The sequence below is a fragment of the Oncorhynchus mykiss genome, unplaced genomic scaffold (genome assembly GCF_013265735.2).
Source record: "Oncorhynchus mykiss isolate Arlee unplaced genomic scaffold, USDA_OmykA_1.1 un_scaffold_173, whole genome shotgun sequence".
Lineage (NCBI taxonomy): Eukaryota > Metazoa > Chordata > Actinopteri > Salmoniformes > Salmonidae > Oncorhynchus > Oncorhynchus mykiss.
In genome coordinates, this window is record NW_023493670.1 from 478,016 (window position 1) to 505,431 (window position 27,416).

The 27,416-nt window shown below is 41.5% G+C and overlaps 2 protein-coding genes across 2 annotated transcripts in view; both read right to left on the reverse strand.

Annotated features, from left to right (window-relative positions):
* Positions 1-2,333: 2,333 nt before the first annotated feature.
* Positions 2,334-27,416, reverse strand: part of LOC110515088 (zinc finger protein 850-like) — a 38,226-nt gene continuing 13,143 nt past the window's right edge. Inside the window, exons 2-5 of the mRNA XM_036972533.1 lie at positions 21,060-22,296; positions 20,432-20,513; positions 12,493-12,535; positions 2,334-4,439 (exon numbers count right to left, since the gene is read on the reverse strand). Coding sequence (XP_036828428.1) covers positions 3,085-4,439; positions 12,493-12,535; positions 20,432-20,513; positions 21,060-22,296 — 2,717 coding nt within the window. The 3' untranslated portion in view covers positions 2,334-3,084. The remainder of the gene's footprint in view (positions 4,440-12,492; positions 12,536-20,431; positions 20,514-21,059; positions 22,297-27,416) is intronic.
* Positions 12,637-13,986, reverse strand: LOC118947613 (protein MNN4-like). Its single transcript, XM_036972546.1, has 3 exons — positions 13,491-13,986; positions 13,215-13,439; positions 12,637-12,900 (listed from the first exon to the last, which is right to left on the reverse strand). Exons 1-3 carry the CDS (start codon positions 13,660-13,662, stop codon positions 12,743-12,745), a joined length of 555 nt encoding a protein of 184 aa, XP_036828441.1. The 5' UTR covers positions 13,663-13,986; the 3' UTR covers positions 12,637-12,742.

The window sequence follows — 27,416 nt, forward strand, 5'->3', positions numbered from 1 at the left end:
CAGTGCTGCACCTTTGTCCTTGTCCCTGGATGACGTCTTCCTGCTCCCTCTTCCATAGTGAGAACACTGATGGCTCAACATGGTTTTCTGAGAGACTGGATGAAGGCATTCTGCTCCCTCTTCCATAGTGGGAACACTGCTGGCTCAACATGGGCTTCCTGGTTATGAAAGAAAGTGTGATGGTCAATGGTAGCCTCTCCCATTGTTTGAAGCAGTTGTAGTCTTTGTTGGCATGTATCCAGACCCCAGAATGGTAGTAGAAAGGAGCCTGTTCCCCGCATGCTTCCTCACAATCATTGTCTGGATCGACCACTCCCCCACCTGACCACAGGACCAGTATTGCTGACTGATCTTCATTCCTACAGCCTTCATCACCGCCCCTGGAGTCTCTTCACTGTCTGATCTTCATTCCTACAGCCTTCATCACCATCCCTGGAGTCTCTTCACTGTCTGATCTTCATTCCTACAGCCTTCATCACCATCCCTGGAGTCTCTTCACTGTCTGATCTTCATTCCTACAGCCTTCATCACCGCCCCTGGAGTCTCTTCACTGTCTGATCTTCATTCCTACAGCCTTCATCACCATCCCTGGAGTCTCTTCACTGTCTGATCTTCATTCCTACAGCCTTCATCACCGTCCCTGGAGTCTCTTCACTGTCTGATCTTCATTCCTACAGCCTTCATCTCCATCCCTGGAGTCTCTTCACTGTCTGATCTTCATTCCTACAGCCTTCATCTCCGTCCCTGGAGTCTCTTCACTGTCTGATCTTCATTCCTACAGCCTTCATCACCGCCCCTAGAGTCTCTTCACTGACTGATCTTCATTCCTACAGCCTTCATCACCGTCCCTGGAGTCTCTTCACTGTCTGATCTTCATTCCTACAGCCTTCATCTCCGTCCCTGGAGTCTCTTCACTGTCTGATCTTCATTCCTACAGCCTTCATCACCGCCCCTGGAGTCTCTTCACTGTCTGATCTTCATTCCTACAGCCTTCATCACCGTCCCTGGAGTCTCTTCACTGAGTAAGTATAGATAGTATAAGAAACCTCTCCCATTCTACTTGTCTATTATCTTTGTTTAGAAATAGTCATTTGTGTGACCTACTGATTTTCCCTACAATTCATTTTAAGGATTTAGAAATATAGAAATGGTAGAACGAGGAATGTCAGAGTCTGGAATATAAATATATACAATTTGTTTAAAATGTATATGATGGTGTGTCTAGACATTATGGACCGTATATGAATATAAAAGGTGTGTACAGCAGTAGTTATATAGGATGAGCCTTGACTAGAATACAGGGTGGAGTACTGGGTGGTAGACGGCTAGTAACAGTGACTAAGTTCAGGGCAGGATACTGGGCGGAGGCCGGCTAGAAGTGACTATTTGAACATTCATATTGGACAGCCTTACCTATAGAGTAGCACCACCACCCATCAGCCCATTCTCTTCTTGATGTCAAAGCTGCAGTGTATTGTTGCTATAGGAGTTTATGATTAATAATCCTATTTCAAGACACACTAAGATGTCACCATACTATTCATTTAAAGCCCCTCTGTCAGATATAAACCATCAGAGTGGGAAACCAACTGACATGGAAACAATGGAGCAAATGTATCACTATCAGAGGGGTCTATTATGACATCATATAGAACTACTCAGACATTCCAAATATCACTTGATTATCAGAGGGGTGAATTATGACATCATATAGAACTACTCAGACATTCCAAATCAGGCTTCATCCACATCATGAAGGTGGATATTGATCCAACCATCTCAAAAGTAATGACCGGGCTGATGGAAACAGGATATGCCTGTACACTTTTATAAATGGTGACAGACGATTTGTTACTTCGTTTGACAATTTGTTTGTATATTTGTGTCAGTAAAAATGTCTAAGTGAGAAATGGCTGTGGAAACTCCTTAATGATAACAATCACATCTTAGTTAACTTGGAGTCACATGTTATGTTGTGTGGTCCTCCCACTATGACTTGAGAAACCACGTAGTTTATTAGGCTACAGATGAAATAAGTTATGAACTTCACAGGGTTGTGAAAGTGCACGTGATGAGCTTGATGCTCCATTCCAATACATTTTGAGGTTCTTATTCTGGTGACATGATGATCGAAGCTTGGTTGCCATTTAACAAATAAAATAATAATCTCATCTATCGGGTAATGTTTATTCAACCAGTGGGAGGTTTGTAAATGCCCCCAGGAAAGTGGAACGAGGAACTCTTCATTGAGACAATAATACACAGCAATCTGTGGGAGAGTTGTGGTGGATATTATAAAATAAGGATAAAATAAGGATCTGCTGGAGTCCAAGTCAAACCAAGATTCTTTATTTCTGAGCTCAGAGAGAATAACAGAGTTACACAGCGCAGTGTAGACAGTCTGAATTCCTGAAGCATTGGGTGATGAGCACATATCTTTATAGTTTCCTGTTCCTGGGAGGGACTTTATTCATACAAGGACACAGGTGCAAATTGGTTTGCAACACAGGATGATACTCCCAAGAACAGGAGCTTATAATAGGACAGTTTCACAAGGTTGTGAACATTTTCATTTCATTAAATCATCAGTGGGCTACAATGCAAATGTCAACAATGGAACTAATGCATCACATCCAAATATCACTTGATTATCTGTAGTGCTGGAGGAATGACACACCCAGATAAACACACAGAGTTTTAAAAAAGGACAGTTTAAAAGAAGGAACCTGATCTTCTTTATATTCAAACTGACAGCCTCCATATTCACTTCATGTCTTCTAATAGAAACAAACAAATATATGTTTGAGTATACCCTGTACCATTTAATTTCATCTGGTAAAGACAGGTAAACATATTGTCAGTCAACAATATAAGACAACGGGAGCACTGTGTATGTTCTCTGATGATTTTTAAGTCAATGTGATGTGAAATATCAATATACACGCTAAGAGAAGTAATATCTCTCTCCTGTGTGGATTCTCTAATGACGTTTAAATGACTGTTATGAGTACTATGTTTTCCCACAGTCTGAGCTTTTCTAAGCCTTCTCCTCTGTGTGCAGTCTAATGTGTTCTTTCAGGCACCCTATATGGGCAAAAGCTTTGCACCCTGGGAGGAGTGGTAAGGCTTCTGCCCTGTGTGTATTCTCTCATGTCGTTTCAGGTTTCCTCTCTGGTTGAAACACTTTCCACATTGGGAGCAGTGGTAAGGCTTCTCTCCTGTGTGTATTCTCTCATGTTGTTTCAGCTCGTCTGAACGGCCGAAACACTTTCCACATTGGGAGCAGTAGTAAGGCTTCTCTCCTGTGTGTATTCTCTTATGTTGTTTCAGCTCCGCCGAACGGTCGAAACACTTTCCACATTGGGAGCAGTGGTAAGGCTTCTCTCCTGTGTGTATTCTCTCATGCCATTTCAGCAATCCTGAATGGTTGAAACACATTCCACACTGGGAGCAGTGGTAAGGCTTCTCTCCTGTGTGTATTCTCTCATGTTGTTTCAGCTCACCCGAACGGCCGAAACACTTTCCACATTGGGAGCAGTGGTAAGGCTTCTCTCCGGTGTGTATTCTCTCATGCCGTTTCAGCGTCCCTGAATGGTTGAAACACATTCCACACTGGGAGCAGTGGTAAGGCTTCTCTCCTGTGTGTATTCTCTCATGCTGTTTCAGCTCCTCCGAACGGCCGAAACACTTTCCACATTGGGAGCAGTGGTAAGGCTTCTCTCCGGTGTGTATTCTCTCATGCCGTTTCATCTCCCATGAATGGTTGAAACACCTACCACATTGGGAGCAGTGGTAAGGCTTCTCTCCGGTGTGTATTCTCTCATGCCGTTTCAGCTTCCCTGAATGGTTAAAACACATTCCACACTGGGAGCAGTGGTAAGGCTTCTCTCCTGTGTGTATTCTCTCATGCTGTTTTAGCTCCTCCGAACGGCCGAAACACTTTCCACATTGGGAGCAGTGGTAAGGTTTCTCCCCTGTGTGTATTCTCTCGTGAGCTTTCAGGTGTGCTTTCTGGTGAAAACTCTTTCCACACTGTGAACAGTGGTAAGGCTTCTCTCCTGTGTGTATTCTCTCATGTTGTTTCAGCTCCTCTGAACGGCCGAAACACTTTCCACATTGGGAGCAGTGGTAAGGCTTCTCTCCGGTGTGTATTCTCTCATGCCGTTTCAGCTCCCATGGATGGTTGAAACACCTACCACATTGGGAGCAGTGGTAAGGCTTCTCTCCGGTGTGTATTCTCTCATGCCGTTTCAGCTTCCCTGAATGGTTAAAACACATTCCACATTGGGAGCAGTGGTAAGATTTCTCCCCTGTGTGTATTCTCTCATGAGCTTTCAGCTGTGCTTTCTGGTTACAACTCTTTCCACAGTGGGAGCACTGGAGTCGTCTTGCTGGTTTGGACGTCCCTGGCTCTGGTTCCTCTGAGTCTGGTCTTTCTCCTGCCAAAGACAGTGTTATTTTTAAATAGAGACCCAGATGAAACCACATGATAAAACAACCTTGCTACGAAGGTAAATCATAAATCAGATCTCTCAATAACCTGAGGCCAGTTTTAACAATCTTATTACAAACTTATTTCATTCATCCTATTTTACAAGTCAGAACACAAAAACCTAGACAGTTCTAGGACACTGAAGACACAGACGTCGCTGGATTCCAATTGAACAGGTGGTTATAAATATATAACTTTCATAGCTGTATGATACATAATGTGACCTACACACTTCCTTAAACATAAAATAACTAAAGAAGTAATTTTGTGTGGAAATCCAAAACCTGTTTTTACGTCGCAGATACAAAGCACATCAGTAACATCTCCCCGTTGTTGAAAGGGTTCGACACATTGCTGTTTAAATGGACCAATTTCTTATTTAGACATTCACAGATTTTCAACATTTTGATTATCGCTGATACCACAGCAGAATGCTGTGGTAGTCATGCTGGTTAAGTGTGACTTGAATAAATAAATCACTGACATTGTCAATAGCAAAGCACCCGCACACCATCACATCTCCTCCTCCATGCTTCACGGTGGGAACCACACATGCGGAGATAATCTGTTAATCTACTCCTCGTCTCACAAAGACATGACGCTCGGAACCAAAAATCTCAAATTTGGACTCATCAGACCCATGGACAGATATCCACCGGTCTAATGTCCATTGCTCGTGTTTCTTGGCCCAAGCAAGTCTCTTCTTCTTATTGGTGTCCTTTAGTAGTGGTTTCCTTGCAGCAATTTGTCCATGAAGGCCTGATTCACGCAGTCTCCTCTGAACCGATGATGTTGAGATGTGTCTCTTGCTTGAACTTTGTGAAGCATTTATTTGGGTTGCAATTTCTAAGTCTGGTAACTCTAATGAACTTATGCATCAGAAGTAACTCTGGGTCTTCCATTCTTGTGGTGGTCCTTAAAGTAATGATGCACTGTTGCTTCTCTTTGCTTATTTGAGCTGTTCTTGACATAATATGGACTTCACCTTTTACCCAATAGGGCTATCTTCTGTATACCCCCATACCTTGTCACAACACAACTGATTGGCTCAAACACATTAAAACCTGTTATGGCACATTAACTCTTGAAACTAGGGGGCACTATTTTAATTTATGGAAAAATAACGTTCCCAAAGTAAACGGGCTATTTCTCAGGACCAGGTACAAGAATATGCATATAATTGACAGCTTAGGATAGAAAACACTCTAAAGTTACCAAAACTGTAAAAATATTGTCTGTGAATATAACAGAACTGATATTGCAGGCGAAAGCCTGAGAAAAATCCAATCAGGAAGTGACTCTTATTTTGAAGCCTCTGCATTCCTATGCATCCCTATTTACCATTGAAAGGGATATCAACCAGATTCCTTTTTATATGGCTTCCCTAATGTGTCTTCGGTCACTAGACATAGTTTCAGGCTTTTATTTTGAAAAATGAGCGTGAACGACAACATTGCGTCAGTGGTCAGGTGGTGGCTCTCAGAGTGATTTGTGCGTAATAGACAAAGGCGGCCATTGATATATTATCGAATAGATATTTGAAAAACACCTTGAGGATTGATTATAAAAAACATTTGCCATGTTTCTGTCGATATTATGGATCTAATTTGGAGTTTTTTTTCGGCGTTGTCGTGATCACAACTTCCGGTGGATTTCTCAACAAAACGTGAAGAATAAACGGAGGTATTTTGGCTATAAAAAATAATCTTTATGGAACAAAATTAACATTTGCTGTCTAACTGGAAGTCTCGCGAGTGAAAACATCCGAAGCTCAAAGGTAAACGATTTAATTGGATTGCTTTTCTGATTTTCGTGACCAAGCTCCCTGCTGCTAGCTGGACATAATGCTATGCTAGGCTATCGATAAACTTACACAAATGCTTGTCTTGCTTTGGCTGTAAAGCATAATTTCAAAATCTGAGATGACAGGGTGATTAACAAAAGGCTAAGCTGTGTTTCACTATATTTCACTTGTGATTTCATGAATATTTTCTAGTAAGAATGTTTGTCTGTTGCGTTATGCTAATTAGTGTAGTTGATGACAATTCTCCCGGAAACGGGAGGAGTAGTTCCAAAAGGTTAAAACACATTAAAACCTGCTAGTGGAACGTTGACAACATCCGGTGAAATTGCAGAGTGCAAAATATTTATATATTTGAAATATTTAACTTTCATGCATTCACAAGTGCAAAGCTTAACTTCTTGTTAATCTAGCCACCGTGTCAGATTTCAGAAAGGCTTTGCGGCAAAAGCAAACCATGCAATTATCTGAGGAAAGCACCCCATCAAACAAACACATGACAATCATATTTCAACCCGCCAGGCGCGACACAAACCTCAGAAATAACAATATAATTTGTGCCTTACCTTTGAAGAGCTTCTTCTGTTGGCACTCCAATATGTCCCATAAACATCACAAATGGTCCTTTTGTTCAATTAATTCCGTCGTTATATCTCCAAAATGTCCATTTATTTGGTGCATTTGATTAAAAAAAACACTGGTTCCAACTCACCCAGCATGACTACAAAATATCTAATAAGTTACCTGTAAACGCTGTCCAAACATTTCAAACAACTTTCCTAATCTAACTTTAGGTATTTTAAAACATAAATAATCGAGAAAATTTAAGATGGGATAAACTGTGTTCAATACCGGATAAAAACAACGTGAAGCGCGTGACCTGGAGTGCGCATCAAAACATTAGAGAGCACTAGGCTGGACCCTCGTTCTGAATAGCCGAACTTCTTCATTTCTCTAAAGAAAAACATCAACCAATTTCTAAAGACTGTTGACATCTAGTGGAAGCAATAGGAACTGCAACCAAGTGCCACACAAAACCATTTGAAAACAGAGTCACCTCAACAACAAAAAATTCCTCCTGGATGGTTTGTCCACGGGGTTTCACCTGCCAAATAAGTTATGTTAAACTCACAGACATTATTTTTACAGTTTTAGAAACCTTAGGGCAGGGGTGTCAAAGTCAAATGGACGGAGGGCCAAATAAAAAAATCAGCTACAAGACGAGGGCCGGACTGTTCGAATGTTCATTGAAAATTTTTTAAATGACGCATATAGTCTAGTGAACCTAATTGAACCTACTGAAAACCTAACAAATATATTACAATATGATCAGATAAATAAAGCAATATTTTCTTATGGCTCTGTCAGTAATCTTTAATTTTCAACAGACACAAAAGACAAATTTCCTTTATATAAATATCCCCATAACATGAACATTAAATGAAAGAAACCGGTATTCAAGGCACCATCAGTAGACTATATTTTCTATTTTAGCAAAAGTGGGCTAAATTTACTTCAAAGAAAAAACAATAATAGCAATTTTCTATCATCCACTCAACTGAAATATTTTTAAAATATAATTGGATTGAAATACAAAAAAATAAAGTGCAAAAATCTATTAATCAAAAACAACACTTTGTTTAAGGAGAAGTAACATGCAGTGAAAACAAATATTAAATTTTAACTTTTAAACTTGAACTGAGTAAAAACTCTAAATATGTGATTGCACAGTAATGTTCACTTGTTTGAGGTTGAGGGTGATACTTGGTGGTGTCCCATCTTTTCCACAAGTTCATCAATGTTCGGGGTAAGGCTCTGAGCTGAAGAAATCCTCAGAATTGAGTGGAGGTGTTCAGCAGTAAGTCGACTTCTGTGTGATGTTTTGTTCAGGTTCATCAAAGAAAACAGTTGTTCACACAGGTATGTGCTGCCAAACATAGACAACGTTTGAGCAGCCTGGATGCGCAGCTGGGGCATTGTGCCGGGGAGGAAACGGGCGAACTCCGCAGCACCCACTGCCGCATATTTTGCCCTCAGTGCATCATTGCATTGGAGGTCAATCAACTCCATTTGGAGGTTTGGTGGTGAGCTTTCCACGTCAACAGCAAATGGGTTACCGAGCAGTTCCAACCTGCTTTTTTGTGCTTCAAAGTCAGCAAATCGGCGTCGAAAGTCAGCGGCAAGCATACCTATTTTATCAGCCAACTGTGTGCTCGGGAACGCACTGGTAGAGAGCTTCTCTTTCATGGTCTGGCAGCTGGGAAAGTGGCTCAAATTTTCTTTCCGCATCTGCGTCTCCCACAGAGTCAGTTTGGTTTTAAATGCCTTCACTGTACTGTACATATCAGAGATGACACGATCCCGACCCTGCAGCTGCAAGTTTATTGCATTCAGATGACTCGTAATGTCACACAGAAAAGCCATTTCACACAGAAACATTTCGTCTCGGAGTTGTGTTGTGTCTTTCCCTTTGCTGTCCAAGAACAGACAAATCTCCTCACGAAGCTCGAAACATCTTTGAAGCACCTTTCCCTGGCTTAGCCATCGCACCTCTGTGTGATAAGGCAAATCACCATGCTCCGTTTCTAACTCCGTCAGAAATGCCTTGAACTGGCGGTGATTCAAACCTTTGGCTCTGATAAAGTTAACTGTGCGCGTGATGATGCTCATTACATGCTCCATTTTCAAGGCTTTACCGCACAACGCTTCCTGGTGTATGATACAATGATAAGCTGTCAGCTCACCTGTCGCGTTTTCCTCTTGCATCTTTTCCCGTATCTTCGCCACCAGTCCGCTCCTGTGTCCACACATCGCAGGTGCTCCGTCGGTTGTCAAACCCACGAGTTTTTCCCAAGGCAGCTCCATCTCATTTACACATCTTGACACCTCTTCATACAAATCATGCCCCGTAGTTGTGCCATGCATAGGACGTAAAGCCAAAAACTCCTCTGTCACGCTTAGGTTGGAGTCCACTCCGCGGATGAAAATTGACAACTGGGCAATGTCAGAAATGTCGGTGCTCTCATCCACAGCCAAGGAATATGCAATAAAATCTTTTCCCTTTTTCACAAGCTGCTCTTTTAGATTGATGGACAACTGGTCTACTCTCTCGGCAATGGTGTTTCTGCTCAGACTCACATTTAAAAAGAGTTGCCTTTTTTCTGGGCAAACTTCGTCACAAACTTTAATCATGCAGTTTTTGATGAAATCCCCCTCCGTAAATGGCCGGGCTGATTTAGCGATCTCTTCTGCCAAAATAAAACTGGCCTTGACAGTTGCGTCCGCGTGTGTGTCCGCGTGTTTCGTTTCATAATGTCGTCTCAGATTATACTCTTTCAGTACCGCCACACTTTCTCCACACAGGTTTTCCAGCTACCTTCGTGAACATATACTCCGACTCCCACCTTGTTTGAAACCCCCGGTTCTCAGTATCCACCTTCCGTTTTGCCATTTTTGATGGGTATCTGAAAGTTAATTTTACTGTGATGCTGACGACTGCTGTGCCAATAAATATTGAAATGAAGCAGCCTACTGCTCGGTGCGTCACCTTTGCATTGTGGGAAATGTAGTATTGGTGCGTGTAAAAGATCTGCGGGCTGCCGGCTTGCTGCGGGCCGGTTCTAATAATAAATCAAGATCATCCCAGGGGCCGTAAAAAACCTTCTTGCGGGCCGGATGTGGCCCGCGGGCCTTGACTCTGACATATGTGCCTTAGGGTGTTCTCTATCCGAATCTACCAATTATATAAATATCCTAGCTTCTGGGCCTGAGTAGCAGGTAGTTTACTTTGGGAACGCTTTTCATCCGGACGTGAAAATACTGCCCACTATCCCAAACAGGTTATAGGGAAAGAAATTCCACAACTTAACTTCTAAAAAGGCAATTAATTGAAATTCATTCCCGGTGACTACCTCATGATGCTACAGTCCTCCTTTAAGACTCCATAATGTTTCATCATTAGATGCTACAGTCCTCCTTTAAGACTCCATAATGTTTCATCATTAGATGCTACAGTCCTCCTTTAAGACTCCATAATGTTTCATCATTAGATGTTACAGTCCTCCTTTAAGTCTCCATCATGTTTAGAATGTGTCTGGAAGCGCTACTCTATCTATTCTACTCTCATCCTTTCGGTTTTAATAATATTTAATAATAATAATAATAATAATGTTATAATAGGTAATAACTAACTTTAATAACTAGGGTTAATACCTGCCTGGCGCCCCAACAAAATCTTCATATTTACCCCCCTCTAACAATACCGCTACAGAATTAGCGTAGTAGGCCATGTAACTTAAGGTAATCAGAAATATGTATTCCTTGCCACCCATTCTGAAACTAACTGCAGCTCTTTGTTAAGTGTTGCAGTCATTTCAGTCGCTGTAGTAGCTGACGTGTACAATGTTGAGTCATTCGCATACATAGACACACTGGCTTTACTCAAATGTCACTGGCATGTTGTTGGTAAAGATTGAAAAAAAGTGAGTGCCAAACAGCTGCCCTGGGGAATTCCTGATTCTACCTTGATTTTGTTGTACAGGCTTCCATTAAAGAACACTCTTTGTGTTCCGTTAGACAGGTAGCTCTGGGGCGGCAGGTAGCCTAGTGGTTAGAGCGGTAGGCCAGTAACCGAGAGATTGCTGGATTGAATCCCCGAGTTGACAAGGTAAAACTCTGTCGTTCTGCCCCTGAACAAGGCAGTCCTAGGCCGTCATTGAAAAAAATTAATTTGTTCTTAACTGACTTGCCTAGTTAAATAAAGGTTACATTTTAAAAGAAAAACTCTTTATCCACAATATAGCAGGGGGTGTAAAGCCATTTTTATCATCAATTTCGCTCAGCCAATCAGTCATTTGCAAGTGCTGTGCTTGTTGAATGAACTTCCCTATAAGCTAAAAGTCTATATTTGTTTACTGTAAAATAGCAGTGTATCTGGTCAAATATTTTTTTCCCAAAAATTGTAAGGGTTGGTAACAGTCTGATTGGTCAGCTATTTAAGCCAGTAAAGGCAGCTTTACTATTCTTGGGTAGTGGAATGACTTTAGCTTCCCTCCAGGCCTGAGGGCACACACTTTCTAGTAGGCTTAAATTAAAGACAAGGCAAATAGGAATGGCAATATCGGCCGCTATTATCCTGACTTGTCATTGTTGATTTTATTTGCACAACATTTAATTGAAGATTCTCCAAAGATTTTTTACAATCATTCTTCATGTAATTTATCTTTGTTTCATTGTGTACTTTATTCTTTTTACTCAGTTTAGTCAAATGATGTCTCAATTTGCAATAGGTTTGCCAATCAGTTATTCAGCCAGACCTATTTGCCATCTCTTTTGCCTCCCTCTTCATCATACCATTTTTTAAATTCCTCATCAATTCATGTGGATTCAACCGTTTTTACAGTCATTTTCTTAATGGGTGCATGCTTATTAGTAACTGGGATAAGCAGTTTCAAACGTGTCAAGGGCAGTGTCTGGTTGCTCATCATTACACACCACGGACCAACAAATATTATTTACATCAACAACATAGGAATCACTACAAAAAAATGTATGACCTCTTATACACAATATTAGTCCCAGCCTTTGGAACGGTGGTTTTCCTAGACATGGCTACTATATTGTGATCACTACATCTGGTGGATCTGGATACTGCTTTAAAACCCATTTCTGCAGCAATAGTAAAGATATGATCAAACCATGTTGATGATTTCATTCCTCTACTGTTTGTAACTACCCTGGTAGGTTGATTGATAACCTGAACCAGGTTGCCGGCACTGGTTACAGTTTGAAGCTTTTGCTTGAGTAGGCAGCCTGATCACAGCTTTCCTCCAGTATTAGTTAATTAATGACCAAAGTCTTGAGTTTAGTTTGCCTGTTCTACAGTCTAGTAAAGATAGGGGGGTTGACTGGGACAGGCAATGTAACATCCATAATGTTTTAAGGAAAAGTTTTTGTAAAACAAGCACCTTACATTGGATCATCTTGAAACTTTCTCTCTAAAGCTGACTTTAATCAAGGTTTTATATGGTCTATTGGTTTCTCTCTTTTCATTGGCAGAATCCTTTTTCAGTGTTATGATATTCATAACATCCATATACACTACTCTATCTTCCTGTCAACTAACAGAACTCTGCTGGTTGTCCTGGTAACAGATACCAGTGGGCAGATCGATTGTATTTGTTCAAACTAAACTACTTACTTTGATGTGTCAAATCTGATCCTTTCATCTCTTCTCCTCCTCTCACAGTTCCACTCAGCCCTGTTGTTTTCCTGCAGTCCACTAGCAGCACAGACAACCTCTTCATACCCAGCAGTAAGGTGCTACCGGGAGAGGCACGATACAGGGACTCCGGGAGGGAGGAAGGGCAAGTGTTGTCCTGCTAACCATAAAGAGGGGACACAGACGCACATCATTATGGATGCTGATGTCACTGTTGTCATAAAGTGCTTTACAGAAACCCAGCCCACAAGCGAGAGAAAGCTGTTTGCTCGTCCAGACCAAGCTGTACCATCTGGTGTTCTGATCTGGAGAGACTCTTCTCTGCCTCGTCAGCATCAGGATGTTGTTGAGGCTCCCCAGAGGATCCACCATAGTCATGTCTCTCTCCTGTGTGAACGAGAACATCAAAATGAGTAGTAAACTCCCTTTGATATTTTAAGTAGAACATATGCTTCAATATTGAATTTTAAAAGCCTGTTATACTAGATGAGGGGAACTTTAATATAGACAACATGGAGAATTCAATACATCTAATTGAAAAGTCCCTAAAATATATGAACCAATGGCAGATTGACCCTTTAACAATTCCTACAGTACTGAACAACATATTCAAGTGTAGAACTTCAGTAGAATGCCACTTTAAAACCACACATTAGTTCAACAACGGCATAGTTTGTGTCCCTGTTGAAGACAGTACTCACTGGTGTTAATCTGATATTCTGTCTCTTCCTCTTTCACTCCAAAAACGTCTTCCTCCTTCACCTTTATTGAGATATCATCCTGTTCCTCTCTAAACGGTTCTTTCTCTTCTATCACTATAACAGCCTCCTCTTCCTCCTTTTTCATTCTGAAATCTTCTTCCTTCACTATAACAGCCTCCTCTTCCTCCTTTTTCATTCTGAAATGTTCTTCCACTATAACAGCATCTTCTTCCTTCACTATAACAGCCTCCTCTTCCTCCTTTTTCATTCTGAAATCTTCTTCCTTCACTATAACAGCCTCATCTTCCTCCTTTTTCATTCTAAAAGCTTCTTTCTCTTCTTTCACTGTAACCTCATCCTCTTCTTCAATGTTCAGCGCCAGAACTTCTTTCTCCAAACAGCAGACCTCCTCTTCTTTAGCAGGGGATGAGTACTTTAATGAGCTCATGGTCAGGGATGTTAGCTAGCTAGTTAGCATTAGCGACTAGCCTAGTGCTAGGCTCAGCATCAATCTTTAACAAGTTTGCAAATTAGGTTACAGTTAACCAGTTAATACGTCAACAGAACTGTGTTTAAAACACTGAGATTAGATAATGTACATTAACATGGTCTAAAGCGTCAATCTTTCACTTTTATGTTGGCTAGCAAGCTACCGACGTGGTTGGAAGAGTTGGCGCCTTGTTGTTCCTGAAGAAGGGTCCCGGCCAGTCCATTATACGTCACGGAAGAATCATCACCTGAAAGACGCTCATCGCCATCTGCTGTCTGGAGTGGGTAACGCAGTTTGGAAACAATAGTTACAACACTTTTTGTATTGGAAAGAACGTCATAATTATTTAACAATAAGCTGATACATTTTCTCTTCCAAATAATACGTTCCTGTACACTGACGTAGAAGCTCAATATTAATATGTAGATTATTAATAAATACTTCTATGAATAGGTAGTGTGTTGATATACATTTTCTCTGTTCATTTTTCACATTCTTTTTTATCTACATGTGACCATAGTATTCCCTTAAAGCCACGCTCTATAAGATACAAATCATCCTGTAAACAACAGGACCTGCTCCTTCCATGACTTAGAAAGACTAGGTGAATCCAGGCTAAAGCTATGATCCCTTACTGATGTCACTAGTTAAATCCACTTCAATCCGTGTAGATGAAGGGAGGAGACAGGTTAACAGACAGTGACACATTCAATACTGCCTTGCACACTCTCGCCTGCATCTAGCTGAAATAGAGATATCACTGGACAAATTCAGGTATGTTTATTCAGGTATGTTTATCCCCGTTTTGTTCCATTTAAACGTTTGTCAACAGAATCGGCGGAATGAATACACCCCTGATCATGCAAAAACACAGTTCACTTTCATTACAGACACGTTGTATTCCTTCTTGCATCTATGTGCTCTCCTCTTATCACCTTCTCCCTTTGTTTCTGTACTTCAATGCACAACACATCAGCTGTATGTCACCAGGAGTTAAAACCTTTCCAAGCCAAACCATTTCATAACTGAAACACACAGCTTACATTGTTGTCACCATATTAGCTAAAGTAACATCATAGTCAACAGAGTTAATAGAACTAACTCGTTAGTAAACCTGCTACAATCATGCAGTAACATTACAGTGTACAGTCAGTAAGCAGTTTAGCACTTACCTTGGCGGGTCCCAGTGGCAATAAATTAGTAAAACCAAAAGCTTGCCTTGACTTGGAAAAGTTCCAGTGTTGTGTTGGATAGTCATAGCCAGCTAGCTAACATAGCATCCCTCTGTTTGAGCCAAGTGTTTGAGTAGACTAAACTAGATAGCTGCATTTGCTAGCTAAGTAAGTGAAACTGAAAGTGGAAAATAAATGACGAAATATCTCTCTCTCGCTTCTCCTTCATTTTGGAATAAAATAATTTGTTCAAAACTGTTCAACTATTGTATTTTTCTCTCTTTTAGTCAACTACTCACCACATGTTATGCACTGCAGTGCTAGCTAGCTGTAGCTTATGCTTTCAGTTCTAGATACATTATCTGATCCTTTCATTGGTTGGACATCATGTCAGTTCATGCTGCAAGAGCTCTGATAGGTTGGAGGACGTCCTCCGGAAGTTGTCATAATTACTGTGTAAGTCTATGGAAGGGCTTGAGAACCATGAGCCTCCTAGGTTTTGTATTGAAGTCAATGTACCCAGAGGAGGATGGAGGATGCAAAATAGTATGTTTTAATAAATTATTTGGTGACGTGATTATATTTAGTATAGTTTTATCTAAAAAGGACCACTTTTAAATATTTTACCATTTTTATTTTTCTGAAAATAACTGAGGACGATGGTCCTCCTCTTCCTCCTCTAATGAGACCCCACTGCACCCAAAGGACACCCAGCCAATTTGACACATTTGTGGGAAGCATTGGAGTCAACATGGGCCAGCATCCCTGTGGAATGCTTTCAACACCTTGTAGAGTCCATGCCCCGACGAATTGAGGCTGTTCTGAGTGGATATATGTATCTGCCATTTAGCAGACACTTTTATCCAAAGGGATTTGCAGTCATGTGTGCAAACACTTTACATATGGGTGGTCCCAGGAATCAAACCCTGGTTTAACAAGCACTATACTCCACCAACTGAGCTACGGAACCACAAGGAATGATCAAGGAATGACGCAGATAAACACACACAGCCTGAGTTTCAGAAATATAATTGAATCATTAGACCGTAACATTGAAACTGACATACTTCATATTTAGTTACAATCAAATATTATTTGTCACATGCGCTGAATACAACAGGTGTAGATCGTAACGTGAAATGCTTACTGACAAGCCCTTAACCAACAACGTAGATAAGAAAAATAAGGGTTGAGAAAATATTCCCAAAATAAAAAGTTTTAAAAAGTAGCTCAGTACCGAGGGGTAGTTCAGGCCTGAGCTACCCCTCGGTCCTGAGCTTCCTCAGTAATGAGGCAGCCCTCAGTCCAGGTGGGCCCTTTGTTAGGGTTACTAGGCCAAGGTCGGCGGCGAGGGTCGCCACTCAAATGACGCTAAGAAAGCGGACTAAGACTATGGTAGAGTGGCGTCCACGTCCCGCACCAGAGCCGCCACAGTGGACAGACGCCCACCCAGACCCTCTCCTATGGGTTTGGTGTGCGGCCGGGAGTCCGCACCTTTGGGGGGGGGGGGGGAGGTATTGTCACGCCCTGTCCTTAGTTATCTTTGTTTTCTTTATTATTTTGGTTAGGCCAGGGTGTGACATGGGTGATTTATGTGTTTCGTCTTGTCTAGGGGTTTATTAGATTTATGGGGTTGTGTTCATGTTAGGTGTCTAGGTAAGTCTATGGTTGCCTAGATTGGTTCTCAATCAGAGGATATATATAGAGGAGGTACCAGTACCGAGTCAATGTGGAGACTATATACAGGGGGTACCAGTACAGAGTCAATGTGGAGGCTATATACAGGAGGTACCAGTACCGAGTCAATGTGGAGACTATATACAGGGGGTACCAGTACAGAGTCAATGTGGAGGCTATATACAGGAGGTACCAGTACCGAGTCAATGTGGAGACTATATACAGGGGGTACCTGTACAGAGTCAATGTGGAGACTATATACAGGGGGTACCTGTACAGAGTCAATGTGGAGACTATATACAGGGGGTACCAGTACAGTGTCAATGTGGAGGCTATATACAGGGGTTACCAGTACAGAGTCAATGTGGAGGCTATATACAGGAGGTACCAGTACAGAGTTAATGTGGAGGCTATATACAGGAGGTACCAGTACAGAGTCAATGTGGAGGCTATATACAGGGGGTACCAGTACAGAGTCAATGTGGAGGCTATATACAGGGGGTACCAGTACAGAGTGGAGGCTATACAAGGGATGTTTACATACACTTAGGTTGGAGTCATTAAAACTCGGTTTTCAACCACTCCACAAATGTCTTGTTGACAAACTATAGTATATGCAAGTATAAACACCATGGGACCACACAGCCGTCATACCGCTCAGGAAGGAGACTTGTTCTCTCTCCTAGAGATCAACATACGTTGGTGCGAAAAGTGCAAACCAGTCCCAGAACAACAGCAACCTTGTGAAGATGCTGGAGGAAACAGGTACAAAAATATCTATATCCATAGTAAAATGAGTCCTATATCAACGTAACCTGAAAGGCCGCTCAGCAAGGAAGAAGCCACTGAAGAAGGACCTTGGCTAGGGATGTATCCTTGTTTTGAATCCCAGCCACCATAGGAGGCCTTTTGCCTTTTGGTTGGCCACCGTTGTAAATAAGAATTTGTTCTTAACTGACTTGCCAAGTTAAATAAAGGTTCAATAATAAATAAATCAAATAAAAATAAAGTACAGAGAGATAATATATGAACACCTGCTCCAGAGCACGCAGGACCTCAGACTGGGGCAAAGGTTCACCTTCCAACAGGACAACAACCCTAAGCACACAGACAAAGGACAACGCAGAAGTGGCTTCGGGACAAGTCTCTGAATGTCCTTGTGTGGCCCAGCCAGAGCCTGGACTTGAACCCGATCGAACATCTCTGGAGAGACCTGAAAATAGCTGTGCAGCGACGCTCCCCATCCAACCTGACAGAGGTTGAGAGGATCTGCAGAGAAGAATGGGAAAAAATACAGGTGTGCCAAGCTTGTTCCTGTTAAGACACCTGGCCAGCTGAGTGCAGGTGGGCTCTCCTGTCAACATGAGGCTCCTGTTGCAGCCCTCAAGGGCACATTGACAGATTTTCCACCTAGTCCTCTCTGGGATTCAAACAAGGGATCTTTCAGTTACTGGCCCAACACTGTTAACCGCTAGGCTACCTGCAGCAGGAGCCCCATGTTGACAGGAGAGCCCACCTGCATTCAGCTGGTCAGGGGCAGTGGTGCCCTGTAAGTAACAAATGTATCACTATCAGAGGGGTGTATTATGACATCAGATAGAACTACTCAGACATTCCAAATATCACTTGATTATCAGAGGGGTGAATTATGACATCATATAGAACTACTCAGACATTCCAAATCAGGCTTCATCCACATCATGAAGGTGGATATTGATCCAACCATTTCCAAAGTAATGACTGGGCTGATGGAAACAGGTTATGCCTGAATATTTTTATAAATGGTGACAGACGATATGTTAGTTCGTTTGACATGGTGGGTTGTGTCAGTAAAAACGTTTTAGTGAGAAATGGAGGTGGAAACTCCTTTATGTACAAATATTTATATAATAACCATCATGTCTTAGTTAACTTGGAGTCACGTGATGATATGTTGTGTGGTCCTCCCTCTAAAACTTGGAAAACCATGTCGTTTATTAGGCTACAGATGAAATAAGTTATAAACTTCACAGGGTGGTGAAATTACATGTGATGAGCTTGATGCTCAATTCCAATACATTTTGTGGGTCTTAATCTGGTGACATGATGACCGATGCTTGGTTGCCATTTGACAAATACAATAATTGCTCTCATCCATAATAATCTCATCAATCGGGTAACAATGTTTATTCAACCAGTGGGAGCGTTGTAAATGCCCCAAGGAAAGTCGAAAGAGGAACTCTTCATTGAGACAATGATAAACAGCAATCTGTGGGAGAGTTGTGGTGGATATTATAAAATAAGGATCTGCTGGAGTCCAAGTCAAACCAAGATTCTTTATTTCTGAGCTCAGAGAGAATAACAGAGTTACACAGCGCAGTGTAGACCGTCTGAATGCCTGAAGCATTGGGTGATGAGCACATATCTTTATAGTTTCCTGTTCCTGGGAGGGACTTTATTCATACAAGGATGCAGGTGCAGCTGGTTTGCAACACAGAATGATAGTCCCAAGAACAGGAGCTTATAATAGGACAGTTTCACAAGGTTAGTCACATACTCAGTTATGTGGACAGACAAACAATTAACATTTTCCATTACAGAGTCTGAACATTTTAATTTCATTAAATCATCAGTGGGCCAACAATGCAAATGTCAACAATGGAACAAATGCATCACATCCAAATATTACTGTATTATCTGTAGTGCTGGAGGAATGACACACCCAGATAAACACAAAGAGTTTAAAAAAGGACAGTTTAAAAGAAGGAACCTGATCTTCTTTATATTCAAACTGACAGACTCCATATTCAATTCATGTTTTCTGATAAAAACATACAAATATATGTTTGAGTATACCCTGTACCATTTAATTTCATCTGGTAAAGACAGGTAAACACATTGTCAGTCAACAATAAGTGACTGTGATGAGTAATATGTTTTCCCACAGTCTGGGCTTTTGTAAGCATTCTCCGCCCTGTGTGAGGTCTCATCTGTTCCTTCAGGCTTCGTAAATGGGCAAACGCTTTGCACCCTGTGAGCAGTGATAAGGCTTCTCCCCTGTGTGTATTCTCTCATGGTGTTTCAGATGACAAGGCCGTTTGAAACTCTTTCCACACTGGGAGCAGTGGTAAGGCTCCTCCCCTGTGTGTATTCTCTCATGCCGTTTCAGATGACAAGGACGTTTGAAACTCTTTAAACATTGGGAGCAGTGGTAAGGCTTCTCCCCTGTGTGTATACTCTCATGCCGTTTCAGATGACAAGGTCGTTTGAAACTCTTTCCACACTTGGAGCAGTAGTACGGCTTCTCTCCTGTGTGTATTCTCTCATGTCGATTCAGCTGCCCTGACTGGTTGAAACACTTTCCACAATGGGAGCAGTGGTAAGGCTTCTCCCCTGTGTGTATTCTCTCATGTTGTTTCAAGTTCCCTAAATCGTTAAAATTCTTTCCACATTGGGAGCAGTGGTAAGGCTTCTCCCCTGTGTGTATTTTCTCAAGTTGTTTCAAAGCCCATAACCGGTTACAACCCTTTCTACAGTGGGAGTACTGGTGTCTTCTTGCTGGTTTGGACGTCCCTGGCTCTGGATCCTCTGTGTCTGGTCTTTCTCCTGCCAAATACAGTGTTATTTTTAAATAGAGACCAGAATGAAACCACATGATAAAACAACCTTGCTGCGAGGGTAAATCCTAAATCAGATCTCTCAATAACCTGAGGCCGGTTTTAACAATCTTAGTGTGATTTTAAAACCAATGTAGAGCTTCCTTGTAATTACTGCAATGTTTACATTACTTAACAGCAATCCTTGGGAGAGTTGTGTTAGATATGATAAAATAATGATCTGCTGGAGTCTAAGTCAAACCAAGATTCTTTATTTCTGAGCTCAGAGAGAATAACAGTTACACAGTGCAGTGTAGACAGTCTGATTTCCTGAAGCATTGGGTGATGAGCACATATCTTTATAGTTTCCTGTTCCTGGGCGGGACTTTATTCATACAAGGACACAGGTGCAAATTGGTTTGCAACACAGGATGATACTCCCAAGAACAGGAGATTATAATAGGACAGTTTCACAAGGTTAGTCACATACTCAGTTATGTGGACACACAAACAATTAACATTTTCCATTACAGAGTCTGAACATTTTCATTTCATTAAATCATCAGTGGGCCAACAATGCAAATGTCAACAATGGAACAAATGCATCACATCCAGATATCACTTGTTAATTAATCTGTGGTGCTGGAGGAATGACACCCAGATAAACACACACAGAGTTTAAAAGGACAATTTAAACACATGGAACCTGATCTATCCTACATTGAAACTGACAACTCCATATTCAATTAATGTTTTCTAATAAAAACATACAAATATATGTTTGAGTATACTTGGTACAATTATTAATTTAATTTCATATGGTATTAACAAGTAAACCCACTCTCTGTCAACAATATAAGACAATGGGAGCACTGTGTATGTTCTCTGATGAATTTTAAGTCAATGTGATGTGAAATATCAATTTACACACTAGGATAAGTAATTATTTTCTCCTGTGTGGATTCTCACATGACGTTTAAGTGACTGTGATGAGCAATATGTTTTCCCACAGTCTGAGCACTTGTAAGATTTCTCCCCTGTGTGCAGTCTCACATGTTCTTTCAGATTTCCTAAATGGGTAAAACGCTTTGCACACTGGGAGCAATTGAAAGGCTTCTCCCCTGTATGTGTTCGCTCATGAGCTTTCAGATTTCTTAAGTGGCTAAAACTCTTTCCACACTGGGAGCAATGGAAAGGCTTCTCACCTGTGTGTGTTCGCTCATGAGCTTTCAGGATTCCTGACTGGCTAAAACTCTCACCACACTGGGCACAATGGTATGGCTTCTCCCCCGTGTGTATTCGCTCATGAGTTTTGAGGGTGTCTAACCGCATAAAACTCTTTCCACACTGGGAGCAATGGAAAGGCTTCTCCCCTGTGTGTATTTGCTCATGTGCTTTCAGCTTTCCTGGCTGGCTAAACCTCTTTCCACACTGGGAGCAATGGTGTGGCTTTGCTCCCGTGTGTATCCGCTGATGTCTTTTCATGTTAACTAACTGGCTAAAACTCTTTCCACAATGGGTGCAATGGAAAGGCTTCTCCCCTGTGTGTATTCGCTCATGAGCTTTCAGGCTTCCTAAGTGGCTAAATCCCTTTCCACACTGGATGCAGTGGTAAGGCTTCTCTCCTGTGTGCAGTCTCATGTGTTCATTCAGGTTTCCTAAGTGGCTAAATCTCTTTACACACTGGGAGCATTTGTAAGGCTTCTCACCTGTGTGGATTCGCTCATGCACTTTCAGGTGTCCTAATTCGCTAAAACTATTTCCACACTGGGCGCAATGGTATGGCTTCTCCCCTGTGTGTATTCGCTCATGAGATTGCAGGTTCCCTAACAAGCTAAAACGCTTTCCACACTGGGCGCAATGGAAAGGCTTCTCCCCTGTATGTATTCTCTCGTGTCTTTTCAGATTTCCTAAAAGGTTAAAACTCGTTCCACACAGGGTGCAATGGAAAGGCTTCGCTTCGGTGTGTATCCTCTCATGTCTTTTCAGGCTTCCTAACTTGGTAAACCTAGTTCCACAATGGTAGCAGTGGTAAGGCTTCTCCCCTGAGTGTATTCGCTCATGAGCTTTCAGGCTTCCTAACTTGGTAAAACTCTTTCCAATCTGGGAGCAGAGGTGTCGTCTTGCTGGTTTGGACGTCTCTTGTTCCCCCGAGTTTGGTTTTTCTCCTGCCAAAGACAGTGTTTATTTAAAGAGAGCCCTGAATGAAACCTCCACATGATAAAACCGCCTTGCTATGAGGTTTAATCCAAATCAGATCTCTCAATAACCGGAGGCCATTTTTCAAACATTTCATAATTTAAAACAATCTTGGTGTGATTTTAAAGCAGATTATGTTGTAGAGCTTCCTAGTAATTTGTTTAGTTTACATTACTTATTCATTCTGTTTTAGAAGTCAGAAAACAAAAAACTAGACAGTTCTAGGACACTGAAGACACAGACGTCGCTGGATTCCTATTGAACAGGTGGTTCTAAATATATAACATTCATAGCTGTATGATACAGAATGTGACCTACACACTTCGTTAAACATATAATAACTAAAGAAGTAATTTTGTGTGGAAGTCCAAAACGTGTTTTACATTGGAGACAGACACAAACCACATCAGTAACATCTCCCCGTTGTCTCAAGGGTTCGACACATTGCTGTTCAAAAATCTTTAACATTTTGACTAATCACTAATGTCATGATATTTCGGGTAAAGTAAAAATAATGAAATATTTGGGGCAGATTAAAATATATATTATTATAAACAACTTTTTTGTAAATTGCTAGTTTACAGTCTTGTCTCCTCGCTGCAACTCCTGTAATATCTCGGGAGAGGCGAACGTCAAGAGCCAACCCGGAAGCCAGCCACACCAACGTGTTGGAGGAAACACTGTACACCTGGCGACCGTAACAGCGTGCATGTGCCCAGCCGCCACAGGAGTCGCTAGAGCGTGATGGGACAAGGACACCCCAACTGGGCAAACCCTCCCCCAACCAGGACGACGCTGGTTGTTGGCCAATTGTGCGTCACCTCATGGCTCTCCCGGTCATGGCCGGCTGCGAAACAGGTCGTACATTTTGGAGAAATGTCCTCTGGTCTGATGAAACAAAAGTAGAACCGTTTGGCCATAATGACCATCGTTGCGTTTGGAGGAAAAAAAGGGGGGGGCTTGCAAGCCGAACAACACCATCCCAACTGTGAAGCGCGGGGGGTGGCAGCATCATGTTGTGGGGGTGCTTCGCTGCAGGAGGCACTGGTGAACTTCACAAAATAGATGGCATCATGAGGCAGGACAATTATGTGGATATATTGAAGTAACATCTCAAGACATCAATCAGGATGTTAAAGCTTGGTGGCAAACGGATCTTCCAAAATGGACGACGACCCCAAACATACTTCCAACGTTGTGGCAAAATGGCTTCAGGACAACAAATTCAAGGTGTTGGAGTGGCCGTCACAAAGCCCTGACCTCAATCCTATAGAACATTTGTGGGCAGAACTGAAAAAGTGTGTGCGAGCAAGGAGGCCTTACAAACCTGTCTCTGTTACACCCGCTCTGGCAGGAGGAAGGGGCCAAAATTCACTCAACTTATTGTGGGAAGCTTGTGGAAGGCTACCTGAAACATGTGACCCAAGAAAAACTATTTAAAGGCAATGCTACCAAATAGTAATTGAGTGCATGTAAACTTCTGACCCACTGGGAATGTGACTATTATTCTGACATTTCACATTCTTAAAATAAAGTGGTGATTGTTACGTTCCCCAGTTTCTGGGTTGTGGTTTGTTATGTGTGTTTCAGGACGGCTTCCTGAAATCCCCTAAGCAGCTGATTGGTCGACTCCATGGCTAATTGGAACTGACCCCGCCCCCTTGTCAAGATGCAGCTGTCTCCAATTACCCATTCTTTCAGAAGCTATATGAAAGCCATTGTTCTGTTTGGAAGAGAGATCATTGAAGAAAGATGATTGCTGAGAGCTCATTGAAGAAAGATGATTGCTGAGAGCTCATTGAAGAAAGATGATTGCTGAGAGCTCATTGAAGAAAGATTATTGCTGAGAGCTCATTGAAGAAAGATGATTGCTGAGAGCTCATTGAAGAAAGATGATTGCTGAGAGATCATTGAAGAAAGATGATTGCTGAGAGATCATTGAAGAAAGATGATTGCTGAGAGAAGAGGCTGATGGTTATAGCATATGTTGGTTGTTTCTCAGGCAGTTGGTATGTATTGTGTTAGTTGTAGATGGGAGCAACTAGGTAGGTTCTGTTTGAGTTTGTTGCTCAGTCATAGCCTATTTGATGTCCTGTGTTTCTGTGTGTTTGTGAAGAGTTTAATTTGTTCCCAGGGGGGAAGGGGAAGGCACCTAGGGAGTGCTTAGGCAAGAGGCCCGCGGGCATCCATATACCCGTAGTATATTTACTGTCTAGGCACACTAGGTAAGACCTGGGTGGACCCCCTCCTGTATTTTGGTTAGGGCACTAGGTGGTGCTAAATTAGGTAAGTAGTGGTTAGGCAGGTAAGATTGGCTAAATTGTATGTCAACTTCTGACCTCCACTGTATATAGTACCAGTCAAAAGGTTGGACACACCTCCTCATTCAAGGGTTTTTCTTTTTTGCTATTTTCCACATTTTAGAATAATGGTGAAGACATCAAAACTACGAAGTAACACATACAGAATCATGTAGAAACCAAAAAAGTGTTAAACAAATCAAAGTATATTTTATATTTGAGATTATTCAAAGTAGCCCCCCTTTGCCTTGATGACAGCTTTGCACGCTCTTGGCATTCTCTCAACCAGCTTCACCTGAAATGCTTTTTTCCAAACGTCTTGAAGGAGTTCCCACATATGTTAAGCACTTATTGGTTGCTTTCCTTCACTCTGCGGTCCAACTCATCCCAAACCATCTCAAATGGGTTGAGGTTGGGTGATTGTGGAGGCCAAGACATCTGATGCAGCATTCAATCACTCTCGTTGGTCAAATTGCCCTTACACAGCCTGGAGGTGTGTTTTGGGTCATTGTCCCATTGAAAAACAAATGATAGTCCCACTAAGCCAAAACCAGACGGGGTGGTGTATCGCTGTGGTAGCCAACCTGGTTAAGTGTGTAATGAATTCTAAAAAATCATTGACAGTGTCATCAGCAAAGCACCCCCACACCATCACACCCCCTCCTCCATGCTTCACGGTGGGAACCACGCATGCAGAGATCATTCTACTCTGCGTCTCACAAAGACGTGGCGGTTTGAACCCAATCTCAAATTTGGATTCATCAGACCAAAGGACAGATTTACACAGGTCTAAGGTTTATTGCTCGTGTTTCTTGGCCCAAGCAAGTCTCTTCTTATTATTGGTGTCCTTTAGTAGTAGTTTCTTTGCAGCAATTCGACCACAAAGGCCTGATTCACGCAGTCTCCTCTGAACAGATGTTGTTGAGAATGTGTCTGTTACTTGAACTCTGAAGCTTTTATTTGGGCTGCAATTTCTGAGGCTGGTAACTCTAACAAAATGATCCTTTGCAGCAGAGGTAACTCTGGGTCTTCCTTTCCTGTGGAGGTCCTCATGAGAGCCAGTTTCATCATAGCAGAGGTAACTCTGGGTCTTCCTTTCCTGTGGAGGTCCTCATGAGAGCCAGTTTCCTCATAGCAGAGGTAACTCTGGGTCTTCCTTTCCTGTGGAGGTCCTCATGAGAGCCAGTTTCATCATAGCAGAGGTAACTCTGGGTCTTCCTTTCCTGTGGAGGTCCTCATGAGAGCCAGTTTCATCATAGCGCCTGATTGTTTTTGCGACTGTACTTGAAGAAACTTTCGAAGTTCGTAATTTTCTTGATTGACCTTCATGTCTTAAAAGTAATGATGGACTGTCGTTTCTCTTTGCTTATTTGAACTGTTCTTGCCATAATATGGACTTGGTCTTCTATACACCACCCTACCTTGTCACAACACAACTGATTGGCTCAAACGCATTAAGAAGGAAAGAAATTCCACAAATTACCAAGGCACATCTGTTAATTAATTGAAATGCATTCCAGGTGACTTCCTCATGAAGCTGGTTGAGAGAAGGCCAAGAGTGTGCAAGGCAAAGGGTGGCTACTTTGAATAATTTGTTTAACACTTTTGGTTACTGTATGATTCCATAAGTGTTATTTCATAGTTTTGATGTCTTCACTACTATTCTACAATTTATAAAATAGTAAAAACGAAGAAAAACCCTTGAATGAGTACTTGTGTCCTAACTGTTGACTGGTACTGTATATATGGTCGATTCTGTGGGAAAGTCAACCTGAACATGTGTAACGGAGGTGAGAACGTGCCATAAACTCACTCCACAGCTTGAAACGTCACAGATGGAGCTGTCCAACTGGTACCTTTTAAACTCACTCCACAGCTTGAAATGTCACAGATGGAGCTGTCCAACTGGTACCTTTTCTATAGCTCCATCGGTTCATTGTCAAGGAGAGCGGTCACATGTGATGAGAAGCAGAGGATCACTAGTTTGAGTCCATTATGGGGATAGAGGAGGAAGCTAAACTGTAAGCAGCACACTGATGTCAGAAACATGAACAATAAAGTGAGTCATTTCCAAATGAAACAATGTTCTTTAAGGTCTATATAGTATATATATATATTAAACCATGTTCTTTAAGGTCTATATAGTATATATATATGAAACCATGTTCTTTAAGGTCTATATAGTATATATATATATTAAACCATGTTCTGTTAAGGTCTATATAGTATATATATATATATTAAACCATGTTCTGTTAAGGTCTATTTAGTGTATATATATATTAAACCATGTTCTTTAAGGTCTATATAGTATATATATATATATTAAACCATGTTCTGTTAAGGTCTATTTAGTATATATATTAAACCATGTTCTTTAAGGTCTATATAGTATATATATATTAAACCATGTTCTTTAAGGTCTATATAGTATATATATATATTAAACCATGTTCTGTTAAGGTCTATATAGTATATATATATTAAACCATGTTCTTTAAGGTCTATATAGTATATATATTAAACCATGTTCTGTTAAGGTCTATATAGTATATGTATGTTGGAGTTCATTTGACCTGTTAGAGTAGGAAATGTAATACATTTTGTCCATTAGAGACGGAGGCCAAGTCTCACAAGAAAAGCTTTTCATTCAGTCCTATTTCATAACCCTAACCCTAACCATAACCATAACCATAACCATAACCCTGACCATAACCCTAACCCCTAACCCTAACCATAACCATAACCATAACCATAACCCCTAACCATAACCCCTAACCATAACCATA

Excerpts from the sequence above, each read along its gene's own strand:
- LOC118947613 (XM_036972546.1), bottom strand. The coding sequence starts at position 13,662 with ATGAGCTCATTAAAGTACTCATCCCCTGCTAAAGAAGAGGAGGTCTGC. Across the intron at positions 13,440-13,490 it reads TGTTATAGTGAAGGAAGAAG|ATGCTGTTATAGTGGAAGAA; the intron begins ATTTCAGAATGA and ends TGAAGGAAGAAG. Across the intron at positions 12,901-13,214 it reads AGAATATCAGATTAACACCA|GAGAGAGACATGACTATGGT; the intron begins GTGAGTACTGTC and ends TCGTTCACACAG.